At 29.8% G+C, this 16,487-nt stretch overlaps 4 protein-coding genes and 6 non-coding genes across 17 annotated transcripts; 3 read left to right on the top strand and 7 right to left on the bottom strand.

Moving 5' to 3' along the window:
• Positions 1 to 300: 300 nt before the first annotated feature.
• Rab27 (RAS oncogene family member Rab27) lies at positions 301 to 3,217 on the bottom strand. Of its 4 annotated transcripts, XM_015326287.2 has the most exons (7): positions 2,763 to 2,898; positions 2,558 to 2,660; positions 2,051 to 2,225; positions 1,894 to 1,964; positions 1,511 to 1,625; positions 974 to 1,086; positions 301 to 790 (listed from the first exon to the last, which is right to left on the bottom strand). In XM_015326287.2, the coding sequence occupies exons 3-7, from the start codon at positions 2,192 to 2,194 to the stop codon at positions 607 to 609; spliced, it is 627 nt and encodes a 208-aa protein (XP_015181773.2). In that variant the 5' UTR covers positions 2,195 to 2,225; positions 2,558 to 2,660; positions 2,763 to 2,898; the 3' UTR covers positions 301 to 606. The 4 variants fall into 4 exon arrangements, with proteins under 4 accessions (XP_015181773.2, XP_089033965.1, XP_015181772.2 ...); XM_089177839.1 differs by lacking the exons at positions 2,558 to 2,660; positions 2,763 to 2,898 and adding an exon at positions 3,111 to 3,217; XM_015326286.2 differs by lacking the exon at positions 2,558 to 2,660 and having other exon boundaries at positions 2,763 to 2,900.
• Positions 3,218 to 3,233: 16 nt separating this feature from the next.
• LOC107069199 (migration and invasion enhancer 1) lies at positions 3,234 to 4,062 on the top strand. The gene is made up of 3 exons (XM_015326289.2): positions 3,234 to 3,373; positions 3,559 to 3,656; positions 3,734 to 4,062. Exons 1-3 carry the CDS (start codon positions 3,342 to 3,344, stop codon positions 3,895 to 3,897), a joined length of 294 nt encoding a protein of 97 aa, XP_015181775.1. The 5' UTR covers positions 3,234 to 3,341; the 3' UTR covers positions 3,898 to 4,062.
• On the bottom strand, positions 3,667 to 15,492 carry mal (molybdenum cofactor sulfurase). 4 transcript variants are annotated; one of them, XR_016178377.1, is made up of 8 exons: positions 6,878 to 7,527; positions 6,581 to 6,737; positions 5,830 to 6,492; positions 4,840 to 5,765; positions 4,571 to 4,774; positions 4,293 to 4,510; positions 3,964 to 4,215; positions 3,667 to 3,847 (listed from the first exon to the last, which is right to left on the bottom strand). XR_016178377.1 is itself a non-coding variant. In XM_015326281.2 (8 exons), the coding sequence occupies exons 1-7, from the start codon at positions 6,969 to 6,971 to the stop codon at positions 4,030 to 4,032; spliced, it is 2,448 nt and encodes an 815-aa protein (XP_015181767.2). In that variant the 5' UTR covers positions 6,972 to 7,528; the 3' UTR covers positions 3,667 to 3,847; positions 4,018 to 4,029. The 4 variants fall into 4 exon arrangements, 3 of the variants coding, with proteins under 3 accessions (XP_015181767.2, XP_089033961.1, XP_015181768.2); XM_015326281.2 differs by having other exon boundaries at positions 4,018 to 4,215; positions 6,878 to 7,528; XM_089177835.1 differs by lacking the exon at positions 3,667 to 3,847 and adding an exon at positions 15,389 to 15,492 and having other exon boundaries at positions 4,030 to 4,215; positions 6,878 to 7,038.
• TRNAS-GCU (transfer RNA serine (anticodon GCU)) lies at positions 7,584 to 7,665 on the top strand. Its single transcript has one exon. It is a non-coding gene; the product is annotated as a tRNA-Ser (tRNA).
• On the top strand, positions 7,916 to 11,744 carry LOC107069197 (uncharacterized). Of its 2 annotated transcripts, none has more exons than XM_089177836.1 (2): positions 7,916 to 8,399; positions 8,646 to 11,744. In XM_089177836.1, exons 1-2 carry the CDS (start codon positions 8,301 to 8,303, stop codon positions 9,618 to 9,620), a joined length of 1,074 nt encoding a protein of 357 aa, XP_089033962.1. In that variant the 5' UTR covers positions 7,916 to 8,300; the 3' UTR covers positions 9,621 to 11,744. The 2 variants fall into 2 exon arrangements, with proteins under 2 accessions (XP_089033962.1, XP_015181771.2); XM_015326285.2 differs by having other exon boundaries at positions 8,641 to 11,744.
• TRNAT-AGU (transfer RNA threonine (anticodon AGU)) lies at positions 9,766 to 9,839 on the bottom strand. The gene has a single exon. It is a non-coding gene; the product is annotated as a tRNA-Thr (tRNA).
• TRNAS-AGA (transfer RNA serine (anticodon AGA)) lies at positions 11,212 to 11,293 on the bottom strand. Its single transcript has one exon. It is a non-coding gene; the product is annotated as a tRNA-Ser (tRNA).
• Positions 11,679 to 11,750, bottom strand: TRNAW-CCA (transfer RNA tryptophan (anticodon CCA)). The gene has a single exon. It is a non-coding gene; the product is annotated as a tRNA-Trp (tRNA).
• TRNAW-CCA (transfer RNA tryptophan (anticodon CCA)) lies at positions 14,812 to 14,883 on the bottom strand. The gene has a single exon. It is a non-coding gene; the product is annotated as a tRNA-Trp (tRNA).
• A 758-nt stretch (positions 15,493 to 16,250) lies between the features above and the next one.
• TRNAL-AAG (transfer RNA leucine (anticodon AAG)) lies at positions 16,251 to 16,332 on the bottom strand. The gene has a single exon. It is a non-coding gene; the product is annotated as a tRNA-Leu (tRNA).
• Positions 16,333 to 16,487: the final 155 nt, after the last annotated feature.

The raw sequence follows: 16,487 nt of genomic DNA, 5'->3' as shown, positions 1-16,487 counted from the left end.
TGAAAATTTTTTGTATATAATTATATCACCACTTTTAACACATTATTAAAGATTGACTTTTTGAACACTTTATGCATATTAATATGATAGAAGTATAAGTTAAATCATTATTTTCTTTCTTTTTTTTTTTTTTTAATTTCAGGAAAATTGATATCAAGGAAGCAGAAATAGAAAATATACATTGAATAAAAATTTAAAAAAAATATATATATATATTAAGGAAGCAGGAATAGAAAGTATATGGAAGAGATTCGTTTAAAATCAAATAAAGAATATATGATACGTATTAAAATGGATGACAAAGGCAAGGATGATAAAATCTTCTGATAAGGAAGAGACATGGAAGACAATAGGATTGTACATTATAGGAAGCAATAGCTTAGAATATTGATATTCACAATTGGAGATATTTCTGATAAATTTCAGAAAATATTCTAATTAAATGCCTTTAGTCACAACCTTTTTACCCAGAATCAAAAGCCTTGTAATGAAGTTAAGTGTTCGGTCTGTTAGCCTATGAGAATAAAGGAAATATTCTTTCCCCTGAGACCTCCGATTGCAATAACAATCAATAATCTAATTGATTGCCTATGCAAAATCACATTGTCAGCAATAACAAGAGCTATTAGGAGGCGGTGTCTCACGTTCATGACATTTCAAAATTTTTTGATGCGGCAACAATGATTTATCTACGGTAACTTCCATTCTGCGCATAACATGATCTAACAGAACATCTACTGCGCGTTCAACATTTTGTCCAGTAGCAGCACTAGTTTCCAAATATACCAAGCTGAAAATATCAACGGTTCAATTATACTTTCCTAAAAAAGCAACTATAAGATTTACGCACACTTATTTCTTCTTTAGATGTTTATACGTGGACAAAATTTAATCTATCATAAATAAAATAATAAGATCTTCAATAATATAATTTCATAAAGCTTACAGTTATTAAAAGAACTTGTAAACTCACCCATGTTTATCCGCTAGATCACGTGCTTTATGCTCGCTAATAACTCGCTTATCCTCAAGATCACATTTATTACCGCACAGAATTATATCTGGATTTTCACAATATGCATGCATCTGTATGTATATATGAAAAAATAATGAATCATTATATAAAAGAAACAAAATTATTATTATAACCCTATGATATTCACGAACACTTAATAAAGTCATAAAGAGACTCTCATATATCTTGTAAATGAAATCGAACGACAATTTGAGTTTTTTCCTCAACTCATATGTAAACCTAATTGTACCAATTAAAAATGTTATTTTAAGCATATCTACACTACATGCTCTAATCTATATCCATCACCATGCTTGATATGACCAAACAAACAATGTTAGTTAAATTCCAACAGTCTTCGCATACTCATACGCATACTCATACGCATACTCATCGCATACTCATCGCATACTCAAAGAATCGTCCGAATATATTATGCAATATATTAAACATATATTTAAATAAATTAGCAATAATCTACTAAATGACAAGTACCCTAAGCTGTTCCAGCCAATTTCTAACTTCGAGAAAGGACAGCTCGTTGGTCAGATCAAAAATTAATAAGAAACCCATGGAATCCCGGTAAAATGCTGTTGTTAAACTTCGAAACCTGAATGTTAATGATATTAATTTAAATTAATAGTATTAATTTGCATTTCTAATTATGTTATAAATCTTACAAGAACATCATGCACAGTGGTAAGAAATATTATCATACTGCGCAGTGAACATTGATGTTGCATCAATTAGACCGCTATCATTTAGTATTGAATTTACCATCATGCAATATTTTAAATATATAAATTAGAATAAAGATTTAAAAATATCATTAAAATTATTGTACCTAATGTGAATGTTACTAATGTACCAAAATATACCTCTCTTGACCCGCTGTATCCCAAAGCTGCAAATGTATTCGCTGCGTACTCCCATCTGGCATCTGATATGTCTATAATCAATATAAAATAATTATTAATAATAGAACTTATATAAAAGAGACTCTATAATAATAAATAAAATCAAATGCATACTTACTACTCTCTTTTCTTTAAAATCAATCCCAACAGTGGAGACAAAGCGCGAATGAAAAGTGCCATCGGTGTACTGATACAAGAAACTGGTTTTCCCAACTCCAGAATTTCCAAGGGCCAAAAATTTAATTAAGTAATCGTAATCCATTTTTATTTTCTTCTCTTCTTATATGCTTCTTCTGAATAATATAAATTTATATAATGAAAAAAAGTGTATCAATGGAGTGTGCATACACTCAACATACTTCTTGTCACTTTGCACAACAAATATTTGACATGAAATTAATCTTACAAATTTATGGCAGACTCATTACTACACATAAATATATGTATATTTATTAAATTAAACATAAAAAACAAACTTTATTCATAATCTATTTTTGTATATGCATATATATGTTTTTTGTCTTATTAGGTGTTTCTTCTTTACAAACAATTAATGTGTCAAAAGGTAAAATAACCTCAAAAAAATATCGTTTATGTGCATTCGTACAAATAAGATTCTACTCACTTTTGCAGGAAATATATCAAATGTTAAATAAATCTTTCAAATTTAGAACTGACTCACACATATACACAAATACGAGAACATGTGTGAAATTAGACTTTGCCACCTGTTGCCCACGTACGCGGTTTTCAAAAAGATTCGCGCGTAACAAATTCGGAATGTTACTTCAATTAGAATATTATTTATGTTAAAAATAAAAAGAACTTACATTTTTTATCCATAAATTTGTAAAATACTTCAGAATAAAACCATTTTACACATTATAACAAACTGTAATTATTCACTGTCATATCAAGAATAGACGACACGACGACGACGACGACATATGCACACGCGAAAAAATGGCGCCGATTGACTCAGTGCTACCAAAGTCAACGAAGTAATTTCAAACGACTTTTAAAAATAATTCTACTTTTTATACATTATTTTCAATCAAAATTTCACAATCATATTTTAATTAGAAATATAACGAATGAGGTTAAGTTTTATAAAATTATAACTTTTTTCCATTAATAGTTCGTACATTGATGTTAATAATATTAATGATCGATCTTACCATAGGTGGTATATAAATAAAAACGAAATGAGGACATTGTCCGAGTTACAACTGCAAACTATCAATAATATGCATTAACCTACATATTCATGTAACTTGCAATTTTCTATTTAACATTAAATCGATATATATCGATATATTACTATTGGCAGTAATGTATCACACAGATGCGATAGGTTTACTTTATCTCTAATTAAAATCGATTACAAAATTTTATCTATCTAACCTAATATGCACGATGTTAAAGTTGACGTCGAATACTGGTAAATATAAATAATTTCTTTTTTACAAAGTTCTATTATATTAATTATAATCAATGTTATTGTAGAAAGAAGAAAATACATTTCTAACCTCTTTATCAAATATTTAAGTGTAATATTATTTAAATGTGATTTTAAAATATCAATCATAAGAATAATTTGTACTAAAGTTTGTAATATTTTCACAGTGAAAACAGTAGCTGTAAACAACAATTTTTAGATATGCTAAATGCAATAGAGAAGAATGTACCTACAGCCAAAGTGTCTGGAACTGAAGGAAAAGAAGGTAAGATAACTTTCATATAAAATTTCATATATTATAAATAGATAAACATAATATGAAAATATTATTTTTTTTTGCAGAATCTTTTGAAATCAAGATAAATGATCAATTAGTTTATTCAAGACTTCAGACATTAGCATTTCCTGACTATGAAGCGGTATGTGAAACAATCAAAGATGCATCCAACGGTGGACCTGTAAAAAAAGTTACCAAACAACAACCTATAGAATGTGTAATATCATGATCTTTGTTTAAATATGTCAGGTAGAGTAAAATATATTATTTATATGAATATTTAATTACTACTTACTGTAGTATAGTCATTTTTTTATATGTATATATTATAAAATATATATACTTTTACCATATAAAATGATCAATCAAAATATACAACATCTCCAACATTTAATATTTCTTCTTTTATTGTCGGTCTAGTAAGATATATGCCAAATCTTAATTTTCCATGAAATTCCTCTGCTAATGTACGTAATGGTTCTACTGTTTTAACGCCTGTTGTTTGATCAATGCATATCATTTGACATCGATTGCAAGGTCCATTTACCTATCACGCATAACATTTACAAAATTAATTCTCTGTTCTATTTAGAGTAATATTATTAATTTGTATTAATTAACAACCTGGAATTTGATATTGCCTATTCGTATTACTTTCCATTGAAGTTCTTCGAAAGCTTTACAACCGCTTAAAATGATGTTTCCTCTAAATCTATGGACTACTGTATTTTTATTAAAATCTTGTGTATTAGCAATTTTATTGCATAGCCATAATATGCTTTCTTCATTCAATAAAAGATATTGAGCTTGGCTCGTAAAAGATAATTTTGGATTGTTCAATTCTTGAAAAGAAAATACATAATTAGAAATATATATAAAAATGAAATATTACTTTAACGTACTTTGTTTTGGATTGTCTTGGATTTCGTGATCAGCTTGTTTAACAAGTTTTAAATTTGGACGACCAATAACCAAACTCAACCACTCGGACACATCTCCTCCACAATCAATACCTTTAACTTTTTGTCCGCAAACTCTACTTTGACATATTGCACCATTTATATAATTGTCAGAATACTCCAAAGGTACTTCTATTGATGGCATTCCTAAGAGATTCATTATAAAGTTGAAACGATAAATAATTATAATTATTAACAAATATTATTTTTACCTGGGTATGTTAATTTTATGACTTTCGTTTCTTTACATATAAATGGTTTAATTAAACAAAGATTAGTTTGCTGTTTTTGTGTCAAACAAACTCCATTTGATGTCATTATCATCCACTCTCTGTCATATTCTAAACCTTTTTCATTCAAAGTCCAAGAAGTAGTTACTTCAAATGCGCCACATGACTTTATGGGATAAATAAATAATTTTTTGATAATAATATTACTTTTTGAATTGTTATTGTTTAGAAAATATTTTGCACCGTATAAAAATGGTGAGTACCATGCATTATTCTCAAACTCTTTTGTATTATCTTTATCATTTATAACATATTTCTTATTTTCAGCCTCAGTATGATGCGATTTACGAAATTCTGGTACACATATGTTTCTTTCTGATTTGCTAACAAAACATTTAGTAATCATTTGTAATAAAGTCTCAATATCTTCGATCATAGACATATATCCAATTGAAATTCGCACAGCACCAGTTGGTCTACCATTTATTAAATCTGTACTACCACCACACACATAGCCTGCGTCATAATTTTTTAAAATGTCTTCATTTTTAAGGGACAGATGTCTTTGACATGCACCAGGATTACAGAAACAACCAATTCGAAGATGTATTTTAAAAAGAGCAGCCATATGTGCAACTTCCATATATCCAACGTATTCACCATTTGATCTAAGTACATTAAATGTAACAATACCTCCTTGTAAATTGGGATCTTCGTAGTTATTATCTGAATAAATTTTGACAACAGGCGTACCATTATCATGACGCAAATTTAATAGATTATGATGTAAATATCTTGCAAGTGTGAATACATGACTTGATATTTGTTTCATAGTAATTTTTGAAAGTATATCTAATCCATATTGCAATGATATTATAGATAAAAATGGTATAGTTCCATCTTCAAACCTATTTAAGTATTGTAAATTAATTATTGTAATATTATAAAAAAATAATGTTATCTATAATTTACCTTTGATATAAGTTTAAACGTTTTACATGAAATAATTCAGAACTAAGAGTAACTTCAACAGTGCCTCCTCCATAATAGATTTTTTCAAGAACGTGCGCACTAGAATTTTTCACTAGTAAAGCACCAATACCGGTTGGATATCCAAACATCTTGTAAAAAGATATACATACAAAATCTGGTTTAAATATAGATAAATTTAAATCATTCGTTGGTACAAATCCTGCTGCATCTAGGAGAACGTACCATTTTGTATTTAATTGACCAGTTACACTAGAAAGCACATTATTATGTACATTTTGAATCCACTTGAGTGGATATTTTGCACCAGAAAAATTGCACTGGGCAGGATAAACAAAAAGCGAATTATTGTCATTTGTTGCATTGTCGTTGGAAGAAGAATTCACTGGTTGTTCTAATACTTCAAATGCATGTTTATGATTAAGACAAGTTACTTTAATTCCTTTTTGAGAAATAACTTCTCGCATTCCAAGTACTGAAGTATGATTATCTTGAGTATAAACAAAATCTCCTGTTGATTGAACTTCATTATTTTTATTATTACTGAATTGAAATGTTTCAGCGATCACTTTTAATGATTGTGTTGCACCAGATGTAAATATAATACTGTATTCCTCCGATGACGTATGAAAATGATTCAATATCCTAAAAAATTAGAATATATAAATGATTAAACTACTGAGTAGTTAAATTTATTACAAAAATAATATATTTAAAATATAAATTAATATACCTATGTCTTATTTGTTCAATATTATCATGAGTATTACCACCAGCAATACCAACGGAATGTGGATTGCCATAGAGAGAGTTACATAAATCATCACTTACACTTTTTATTTGTAAATCAGAATAAAGTGTAGTACCAGCATGATCCAAATAACACTGTTCTGGAATAAAAATAAAAATCAAATACAAAATAATAATGCTATAAGATTATACATGCACTTGTAATCAGTCCAATTTTTGTTTTTTGTTTTCTTAAATATGATGACATATTCCAATGATCCCATATACAATATTTATTTACCTTGAAGTCTTGAAAATTCATTTCGAATATTTGCAGCAATCCTTTTATCATAAACAGGTTTATATTGCACAATTTTTTCGGACTCTTTTTCCATTGTTAAATCTCTTGAAAGTTCCTCTTGACGTTCTTACGATGTTATGATTATACTTGAATACATGTAACTACAAAAACGGGAAACGATTACTCAACACGACTGCAACCATTGGTTACTATCTTAAGTACTTGAAGAGTAGACTGTAATGAAAATAATAAGATATATTCATTAACTGAATTACGTATGATTAAATATCGTTTATATTTTCAAATTTGTGAAAATAAATAAATTTGTTCTGACGTATTTTGATATCGCTTACACAACCATCATAATAATGACAACATAAGTAAATACTTAACACCTAAAAATACGTTCATATAAATGTGTGCGGATGTTTGTTAAATTACAACGTCATTAAATCATCATATGAATTATGCCATATGTTGCAATATAATTTTTCTTTTCAATTTCAATCAATCATATTAATATATACAGTGAATACTATTTACTTTGACTACAGAGTAATATTTTGATGTAACATAAAATCATATCTATACTCTGTTAAAAATTTATATTATTTATAATTCTTTACGTAATATATTTATTAAGCGATTAAAACAATTATTAAAACATTTTAGTTATTATAAATATTTAGAGACCTTCCTTTCGTGTGACGAGGTGGCCGAGTGGTTAAGGCGTTGGACTGCTAATCCAATGTGCTCTGCACGCGTGGGTTCGAATCCCATCCTCGTCGAATAATTTTTTTTATTCACAATTTCATTTTTTAATTTATAGTATGTACATAGAGTATATAAGATAATTATTTTTTATGTGTATGCAATTTACACTTACAACCCTGTAGATTATTTATAATCGTCAGTAGATAGTAAGGCATCTATAAACAGGAATTACGAAACTATCTATATTTCATATGAAGTCATGTGAATATCGCTTTTTATTTATAAAAAAAAAAAAAAAAATAAATAATAACAAGATGGCAGAGAGTGAAAAACAAGCTGCCGAGAAACAAGAAGAAAAAGAAGAAGATATTTCTAAATCTGAATACAATAAGAACGATAATATTTTCATTTCTAGCAATGAAGAACAAATTGACTATGTAATTTACACGCATCCTATAGTGAGTAAAAAAAAAGGTTACATTGATTTGACAAATTATATACGAAATTATCGAGATATGGAAGCTCGTGCTAATGTCCAACGAAGTAAACGTCAGTTTATGCAAAAATCGAAGGGCTTTACAAATATAGAGGACGATTCAGGAAAACGAGAAAATGGTAAAAATGTTTCGTCAACGTTTACGGACGAAACTGATGCTGAAAAAATATACGAAGGAATCTAAGAAAACGATCGGAAAAATAACGGAGATACATGAGAGCGATAAAATTGACAGTTCGAATGCAACACATAAGGATGGAGACGTTTCGATGGAAAATATCCCTGTTGGAGATGACATGGAAAATGTTTCGGGTATGAAACACAATATATATATATAAATACATTATACTTTTATAAAATAAAATTAAAATATTTCTACGTGGATTGATTGAAAAGTATTGAGATTAACATAGAAACAATTTTGTATTTTTCATTGTTCAAAACTATTCAATCTATTCACGTAAGCCTTAGTCTAATTGTAAATATATCAAATACAAATTTTATACAGAATACAAATTAAAAACAAAACAAAAAAAACAATTAAAACTTGTAGAACAGACCAACATACTGCCAGAGGAAGCATACATCCAACATATGGAACGTGTCATCGCATCAAAGACTCTTCCATCACGAAAAATGGAAATTCTCGAAAATTTATACGCCAATTATAACTCAGATAAGAAGAAGAAGAATAAAACGTCTACGATAGAGAAAATTCATATTGAAACTGACGTTAGTACGTTGAAACCTAGTGAAAGTAAAATTGTTACTCAAGAACAAATGGAACAAGTATCGACAAGTGAAAAGGGGAAAGCTATTCTTATTTCCAGTTCCAAGGACATTGATAATGTTCATCAATCGAAAATGCAGGACATAATAACTGAGAACCATATTTCAACTGAGTCATCTATTTCTATTGTTGAGAATGACAATAGAAAATTGGAATCGTTGAAAAGTGATTCGTTAGGGAAAAAAGGTGAAATTTTAACGAGCACACCGAACACCACGAGTGTTGTCGACAAAATCAATGCTACTACTTCTAATCTCGATAATACAAAGAATAATGATGATTCATATGAACAAACTTTTATAAATATAGACAATCCTTTTTCTGATTTTACCCTACAAACGAACAAACTTGATACAAATGTAGAAAATAGTTTAATCGCAGAACGATATAACTTTACAGATATTAGTGAAAATTCAGCAAGTAATTTAATATCATACAACAGTGAAAATGTAACACTGAAAGAATCTAAAATCATAGATTTTTCTGAACAAAATGATACCACAACAACCGATATGACAAATCTTTTACAATGCACTTGCACTGATCTAAGAACAGATACAACGAATAATGAACATGATGATAATAACAACAACAATAACAATAACAACAACAACAACAACAACAATGATGATAATGTATCGATAATTGAACGAATCCGCAGATATTTTTTATCTTTATTGATAGATTACTTGCTATCTTCGCAAATACCGAAGATTAAGAATCAAATTTGCCTTTATCATTGATATATCACTTCAATCTCAACATGAAATAACTTTTTTTTATCAGAATTTGAGGATTGACAAAAGGAAAGAAAAAAAAAATGATATTATCACGAATGTCTGTTTTATCGAAAAAAATTGTTAATTACAAGTCCAAAATGAAAGGGAAAGGCCCCGGGGGGATTCGAACCCCCGATCTCCTGTTTACTAGACAGGCGCTTTAACCAACTAAGCCACGGCGCCTTCGATGGACGCTAGTTCTGAACTATTCAATTTATTTTTTCATATATATATATTTATAATAAATGATATTACTCTTATGACGTAGAAAAATGATTAAATGTATGAGTATGTATATGTGAATAACATTAATACTTACCAATTGGATTTAATCAGATAATTTCAAATCTTTCGACAAAAGTTACTCTGCAATCCTTAAAGAACAGAAATTTATATAAAAATGAACAAAAAAATGTTATTACAACCAACAATTTTTCTTGTTTTTACAATTTATACTTTTTTTTTACACTTTGAATATTATTAGTTAGTGAATATACTTTAGATAACTAACAATGAGTTTCAGTTTTAAAATGAACTTACTGTACTTACTGTTATTTTTGTCTAATGTGTTAATAATGATTTACATACCATTACGATGCATAAGTATAATTAAATACTATGCTCAATAAAATTCATTATTTATATATAATATTTACTTAATAATACTTGGATTATTTTTGTAATCATCAATAGGATATATTTTGAGATTACGTTTATCTTTTTGATCAGTTGGTATATTTATTTCATATTGAAGTAGATTATTATGCGTGGTATTTCCTTGTTATATCAGTTTCCTTATTGTTTAGGAATAACAATGAACTGTTATCGTCATTTTGAAGGTGTTCTATGAAATTTAGATAAGCAAAAGATTACCGTCACGTGGAGTCAATATATCTTGGGTCTTTTAAACATTTTCGTTTATTTTTCATAGATCGAGTTATAGATAATATTATTTAAGATAATATTATGCATTATTTTTTTTCTTTTTTTTTTTTCATTAAATAAGTTTACTCTAATTACGGCCGTTTTTTTTTTCTTTTTTGTAGATTTGTGTTATTACTAAACACATTTCGTTTAATTAGATTCTAGAAACAACACGCTTGTAATATTTTCTCTCGTATTTTTCCAATTTTTCTCATATCACTTTCAATTTCAATTTTTCAGAACTGGACATATTGTATCGATTTCATATCAGTTACGGCTTTGGTTCGATACAAAAATAACAGATCTGAAGGATCGACTAGAAATTGGAAATAAAAACCGATATCTATATCAGTTTAAACATTTGTTTTTTTTTTTTTGGTATTGTTTCATTTTACAGATTATTTTTTTTTTTTTTTTTTTTTTTTTTTTTGATAAGGAAAAAGAATAATATAAATGTTCTAAAAGAAATACAAATAAAAATGTAGAATGTAAATAGAAAATATAAGAAACATATTTAAAGAATTCAATCACAATAATTAGATAGCTTAATTTATTTATAATTGTTCAATGTGTTTAATCGAAATAGATAAAGTATTAATTTTCAAAAAAAAAAAAAGTAAACCAACAATTTCGCAGTCGGTAGGACTCGAACCTACGCTCCCAGAGGGAATCTGATTTCTAGTCAGACGCCTTAACCACTCGGCCACGACTGCTACTTGCAAATATTGGCAAGTTAATAATAATATTAATATATATACATATATACACACATACATATCAAATGAATTCATTTATATACAGTAATAATTATTACTTTGATTATTTTTTTATAAGAAAAAAAAATTCATAGGTGTTTGTATTCTTAATATTTTTAAGTCCGAAATATTAGCAACAATTGTTCTTAACTTAAGTTTCATAATATTTTATGCATTATTTAAATGGCAGTATTATGTAATGTATGTATATGTGTACATCGTGATATCAAAAAAGAAAAAAGAAAAAGAAAATGCATCGATGACGTGCATTCAATTTTCAGTTGATTGTTAAATTATAAAATAAAGAAATAATAGTAAAAAAAAAAAAAATAATCCATACATTTGACCCCGACGTGATTTGAACACGCAACCTTCTGATCTGGAGTCAGACGCGCTACCGTTGCGCCACGGAGTCTTGGTTGAGGAACATGTCTAAAGTAAGATATTTATGTTATTACTATAACAAAATAAATTAATTTAATTTTACTCATATTATATTTCATTAAATAACTTTGTAATATTATCTTATCAATTTTAAAATCCTAAAAAAATAATCTATTTATATAATTAATTAAATCGAAGAGAGAATTATTCATCGACGTATAATAAATATATCGATCAAATATATTTAAAAAAAAATATAATTTACAATTTGTAAATAAAGTAGAATTATAGTATGACTATTTGAAAAGAAATAGATCAAAGTTTTGCTTTACTGGTAATTTATTTTTATATAATGATACGTTATCTAGTTTCTATTTATTTACGTATTAATCTAACTCAGAGATATATGCATATGTAGATAGTGAAATCTAATACACATAGAATACTTAAAGAAAGGATGGGTTAGAACGTTGTACCATACGGTGGCGCATGTGCTTGGTAATATGCGATCGATGGGCGTGCTCACATCCCGCATGCGAGCATCCAAATACGCGGCACGCATGAAAGTAAAGGAGATTCTACCTCTCCCTACATTCAACGAAGTTTCGCGCGGGTTGTTTCATCGAGCCCCTCCTAATACCAGGCTAACATAATACTAATGTTAGTTCGACCTCGACACGTTCTCTCTTATTACGAAGATATTCCGTCATGCCTTGACTTTCGCCCGTGAGGAATTTTTTCAACAGGAACGCATACAGGGACCTGCAATTCAACTGCGTACGGAGAAGCAAGCGTTCGCGTGTCTTCACTACGTCGAGTGTATACGCATACTTCAAAAGATAAGTAAACACATGCGTATCGTTTACGTACATGTACACGTTGCGACATTCAGCTTGGAGAATATGAAAGCATTACACGTGAAGGTTTCTCCCCACCGGGAATGTTTGTTAATTTTAGGGGAAAGCGTAATAACGCTCGATATGTTGGCAAAATATATATATATATATAATCTTTCTTTTACACGAGTCTTATCGAGCTTCGTTCGAAGTGTACATGAATGAGTTGTATGCGAGAACATTGACGTGACTCGAGTACGGTTTTAACTCTAAATGTGTGTGAGTATACTTATAAGAGAGAAAGAGAGAGATATACGAAGTTTATTAACTTCAGTTTTGGGGAAAACAGTGTCACTGTCCCTTGATCGGCTGTCTTACAGAATACTAAGCCTTCCAGAGAGTTTAGTGAAAGTCTTTTAGCACTGATCACAGGCCAAGACGTTCGCATAATCCTTCACGAGTATACCTGGGCCACCAATCTGCCGAATTTCTCGCTGTTTCGAAGTCAATGAACCAATAAGCCCGAGGAAAGAGATCATTGTGGACCAATAAAGTGACGATACGTCACAGAGGTGCTTAGGGCCCGCGCGGCTCTTCCTCAAAATTATGTCTTTCCGATCCGCGGCTAGCATGAACGATACGAAGCATAAACCGTGTTCGTCCCTGAGCTTTACACAATTTACTAACTCGATTTTATGCTTTCCTCGTGAGTTGTCGGTTAAATTGTTGATTATGTCCATTCTACCCGCTAAATGTAGATTACGAAGGACTGTGAAAATGATCAGAGGACAGATAATATCGACCGCCATGTTTGTTAAGGCGAAACACACGAGAAACGCGACAAACTTTTTTTTTTTTTTTTTAATAAAATAAATCATGATCGTTCCTTATACAGGTATACGGTACACATTTAAAGTTTTTACGTGCATTTTGTTGTTGTTTTGTTTATTACATTTATTTGTTGAGAATGAATAAATGACGAGAGGAAGAAAGAGAGAGAGCGTTGAAAATTCTTTTCGAACGAAGGCCATGTCTGATTTGTTTTTTGTCGTCTTTAAGTACGATTGGTCATCTCAACGATGTTCATTGGTTCAATGGAATAGCCTCGAAGGCACCGATGATGACTGTTACATAATCAGGAATAGACGACGAACGTTCGATGATTAACAATCAGAATCATTTAGACTCAATCAGTCGGTACAGAGAAGTAGGAAAACATAAGAGCAATCGAAGTTAAGACGTAGTCGAGTCTCAGATAAGACGGAATATGATAATTTATTGATAAACGAGAAAGAGAAAGAGAGAGAGAGAGAGAGAGAGAGAAACATTGGAATAATTTTCTATATGATGATTCACGTACGAAGTTCAATTGGAAAATAACGTTTGATTTTCTCATTACATATAATAATAACAATGCAATTTATAAATACAATAGTATCATTGTTATTTCATTTTTTCTTTTTTCTGTAAATAAATTTTCCTTTACTTTTATTTTATTTATTTTTTCATACTTTGATAAATATTTTCACAATTAATAATGTTCGAAATAAATATTTTTTTCGTATATCATCGAATAAAATGTTTCTCTTGAAATAAATGTTAGAAATTATCCATAGGGACAGATGGCAACAGAAGCCCATAAGATGATGGACCTCTTGGAAGGTCGTACTAGCCTAGTGCCAGGAGGGGCTAAATAAGACAACCCGCGCGAATACTGTTTAACCGTACAAGAGAGAAGAAATTTCTTCGGTCCATGATATCCTAATCTCTTACGGTTCTTATGCGGGATGTGAGCACAAGCTGACACAAGTGTCACAGAAAGAAAGAAAGAAAGAAATGTACAACGAACTAACTAACATCAAACAAGAGAAAAAATGTCTTCCAATACGTTTATTGTATTTATTACCATTATTGTGGTTAACTAAAATATTATATGTTTTTCTCTCTATACGTGTGAATACTGTAATTCAAAAATTTATATTATTTTTATTTTTAACAAATGAATTTAAATTAAATAGTAGAACAACATTAATAGATTAGATAATTGCCAACTTATGATCTTTTGCATTGCTATTTTTTTTTTAATTTCTTTGCGACTGATTTGCAATTAACATTTTAAATACAATTATCCGAATTGTTTGAATATCTTATATAATTTATAGGATTAAAAAATAAACTCGAATATCATGGAATATCATAATAATAATGGTGTCTATATAATTATTGTTAAAATTGGCAAAAAAATAATATCTCACTTGACCCCGACGTGATTTGAACACGCAACCTTCTGATCTGGAGTCAGACGCGCTACCGTTGCGCCACGGAGTCTAGTTATTGGGAAATCAAAGATAAGTAATGTTATCTTGAAACCTTACAATTATCTATGACTTGAAAATTATTCATTTCATATTATTCAATAATTTCAATATGACTAAATTGAAGTAATTTATTATTAAATCTTTATGATTCATTGAAAACCTTAATTGATTTCCTTTCGAATACCATGTAGAAAAATAATTATTGATTTTATATTATTAATATAAAACAAAAAATACGAAAATATTATTTTAATTTAATATGACAATTATCATGGAGAGAGAACAAACGTATGTAGTTAAACGTGGATTGAAAGTGGATAAAATACCCACGCACGCGTTTTATTCTACTACCAAAATTCAACTCGAAAGATGAAAACAGGATCGATAATCATAGGGCGTGGTCCGTGGTGGCATCTTTCGAATAAAACTGGTATCAGGATAGCAAGATACGTTGGAGAGTCATCTTTCAGTGTAGATATTTTTCTTTTTTTTTTTTTTACTTTTATTATACCTACCTTTATTACGATTTCTCTTTTATTGTCATTCCTTAGGTAGCAAGAAGAAAATCGTTTTTACCAAATGGAATGAATTGTCCGGAATGGCGAGCCCCCGACAACAACAATCTCAACAGGATCCCATCTAACTGCAAGAGCATAAGAGAGAGAGAGAATATATATGTCTTTTCTTTAATACACATAACCTTCAAAAAAAACAGAACAAAAAAGAAGAATATTTTACCTTGAAAAATCTTGAAATATTGCTAGTCCATTTGGTCGAATTAAAATATAATTAACAATGAGAGAAAAATCACGTTATAATATTTAATTAACTCAGTCAATAGAATGATATATAAATGACTAGTACAAGTGTTGAAACGTTAGTAATCTATAGATACGATTCACTCGAGTAATATATATACAACTGTGTGACGCGAGTGGTGCCGCCATATTTACGGGCTTAGTATCCGAGATTTTCGCCAGACGTCGCATAGACTGTTCGAGCGGAATCGCCATTTTTACGGCGTTAATATTCGAGATTGTCGCTAGATGTCACACCAAAATAAATCGTTGATACACGTGAAGCTACCATTTTGACGGTATTAGTATTTGTGGTCGCCGCAAGACGTCGCACGAGTGGTTCGCCAGTGCATGGCGGGAGATTAGCTCTGTTCGAGTATGCGATCCTGTTAGGTGTGAACCACGGCGCCGCGTGCCGACGCAAGCCATTGGACCTTCAAAAGAATCGCACCCGCGAGCATACACTAGGGATCGGGTAAATCTCTTCAAATGTTAGCCACACGAGTAATGTCATCTTTCCTGCGTACGCATCTTCTTTCCATCGTCCTTTCTAGAGGATGCAAAAAAAAAAAAATAATACTGGCAGCGGTGGGATTCGAACCCACGCCTCCGAAGAGACTGGTGCCTTAAACCAGCGCCTTAGACCGCTCGGCCACGCTACCGCGATTGGCAAATTTTAAATGTTCTATAAAAGCAAATAAAAGAAAATTCTAATTAAAATATTGCAATTTAAGTAAATATTTCATTAAACCGTAAGGTAACAATTTCTTATGTCGATTGTTTTTTAAAATTTGTCCATTGTTTCTATAAATAACAA

This window comes from Polistes dominula, unplaced genomic scaffold, assembly GCF_049000335.1.
Source record: "Polistes dominula isolate Pdom_NZ unplaced genomic scaffold, Pdom_raw_medaka contig_24, whole genome shotgun sequence".
Taxonomy (NCBI): domain Eukaryota; kingdom Metazoa; phylum Arthropoda; class Insecta; order Hymenoptera; family Vespidae; genus Polistes; species Polistes dominula.
Note: the sequence above shows the minus strand (reverse complement) of the source record. Positions and strands in the feature narration are given on the sequence as shown.

What these genes read in the sequence shown, in the direction of transcription:
- Rab27 (XM_089177839.1), bottom strand. Translation starts at nt 2,194, where the DNA reads ATGGATTACGATTACTTAATTAAATTTTTGGCCCTTGGAAATTCTGGA. An exon ending in ATTTTAAAGAAAAGAGAGTA is followed by an intron (nt 1,965 to 2,050) that starts GTAAGTATGCAT and finishes TATTGATTATAG; the next exon opens with ACATATCAGATGCCAGATGG. An exon ending in ATTGGCTGGAACAGCTTAGG is followed by an intron (nt 1,087 to 1,510) that starts GTACTTGTCATT and finishes ATATACATACAG; the next exon opens with ATGCATGCATATTGTGAAAA.
- mal (XM_089177835.1), bottom strand. Translation starts at nt 6,971, where the DNA reads ATGGAAAAAGAGTCCGAAAAAATTGTGCAATATAAACCTGTTTATGAT. An exon ending in TGAATTTTCAAGACTTCAAG is followed by an intron (nt 6,738 to 6,877) that starts GTAAATAAATAT and finishes TTTTTATTCCAG; the next exon opens with AACAGTGTTATTTGGATCAT. An exon ending in CCAAGACAATCCAAAACAAA is followed by an intron (nt 4,511 to 4,570) that starts GTACGTTAAAGT and finishes TTTCTTTTCAAG; the next exon opens with AATTGAACAATCCAAAATTA.
- LOC107069197 (XM_015326285.2), top strand. Translation starts at nt 8,204, where the DNA reads ATGGTAAAAATGTTTCGTCAACGTTTACGGACGAAACTGATGCTGAAA. An exon ending in TGACATGGAAAATGTTTCGG is followed by an intron (nt 8,400 to 8,640) that starts GTATGAAACACA and finishes TAAAACTTGTAG; the next exon opens with AACAGACCAACATACTGCCA.
- LOC107069199 (XM_015326289.2), top strand. Translation starts at nt 3,342, where the DNA reads ATGCACGATGTTAAAGTTGACGTCGAATACTG. An exon ending in AAAGTTGACGTCGAATACTG is followed by an intron (nt 3,374 to 3,558) that starts GTAAATATAAAT and finishes ATATTTTCACAG; the next exon opens with TGAAAACAGTAGCTGTAAAC. An exon ending in TGGAACTGAAGGAAAAGAAG is followed by an intron (nt 3,657 to 3,733) that starts GTAAGATAACTT and finishes TTTTTTTTGCAG; the next exon opens with AATCTTTTGAAATCAAGATA.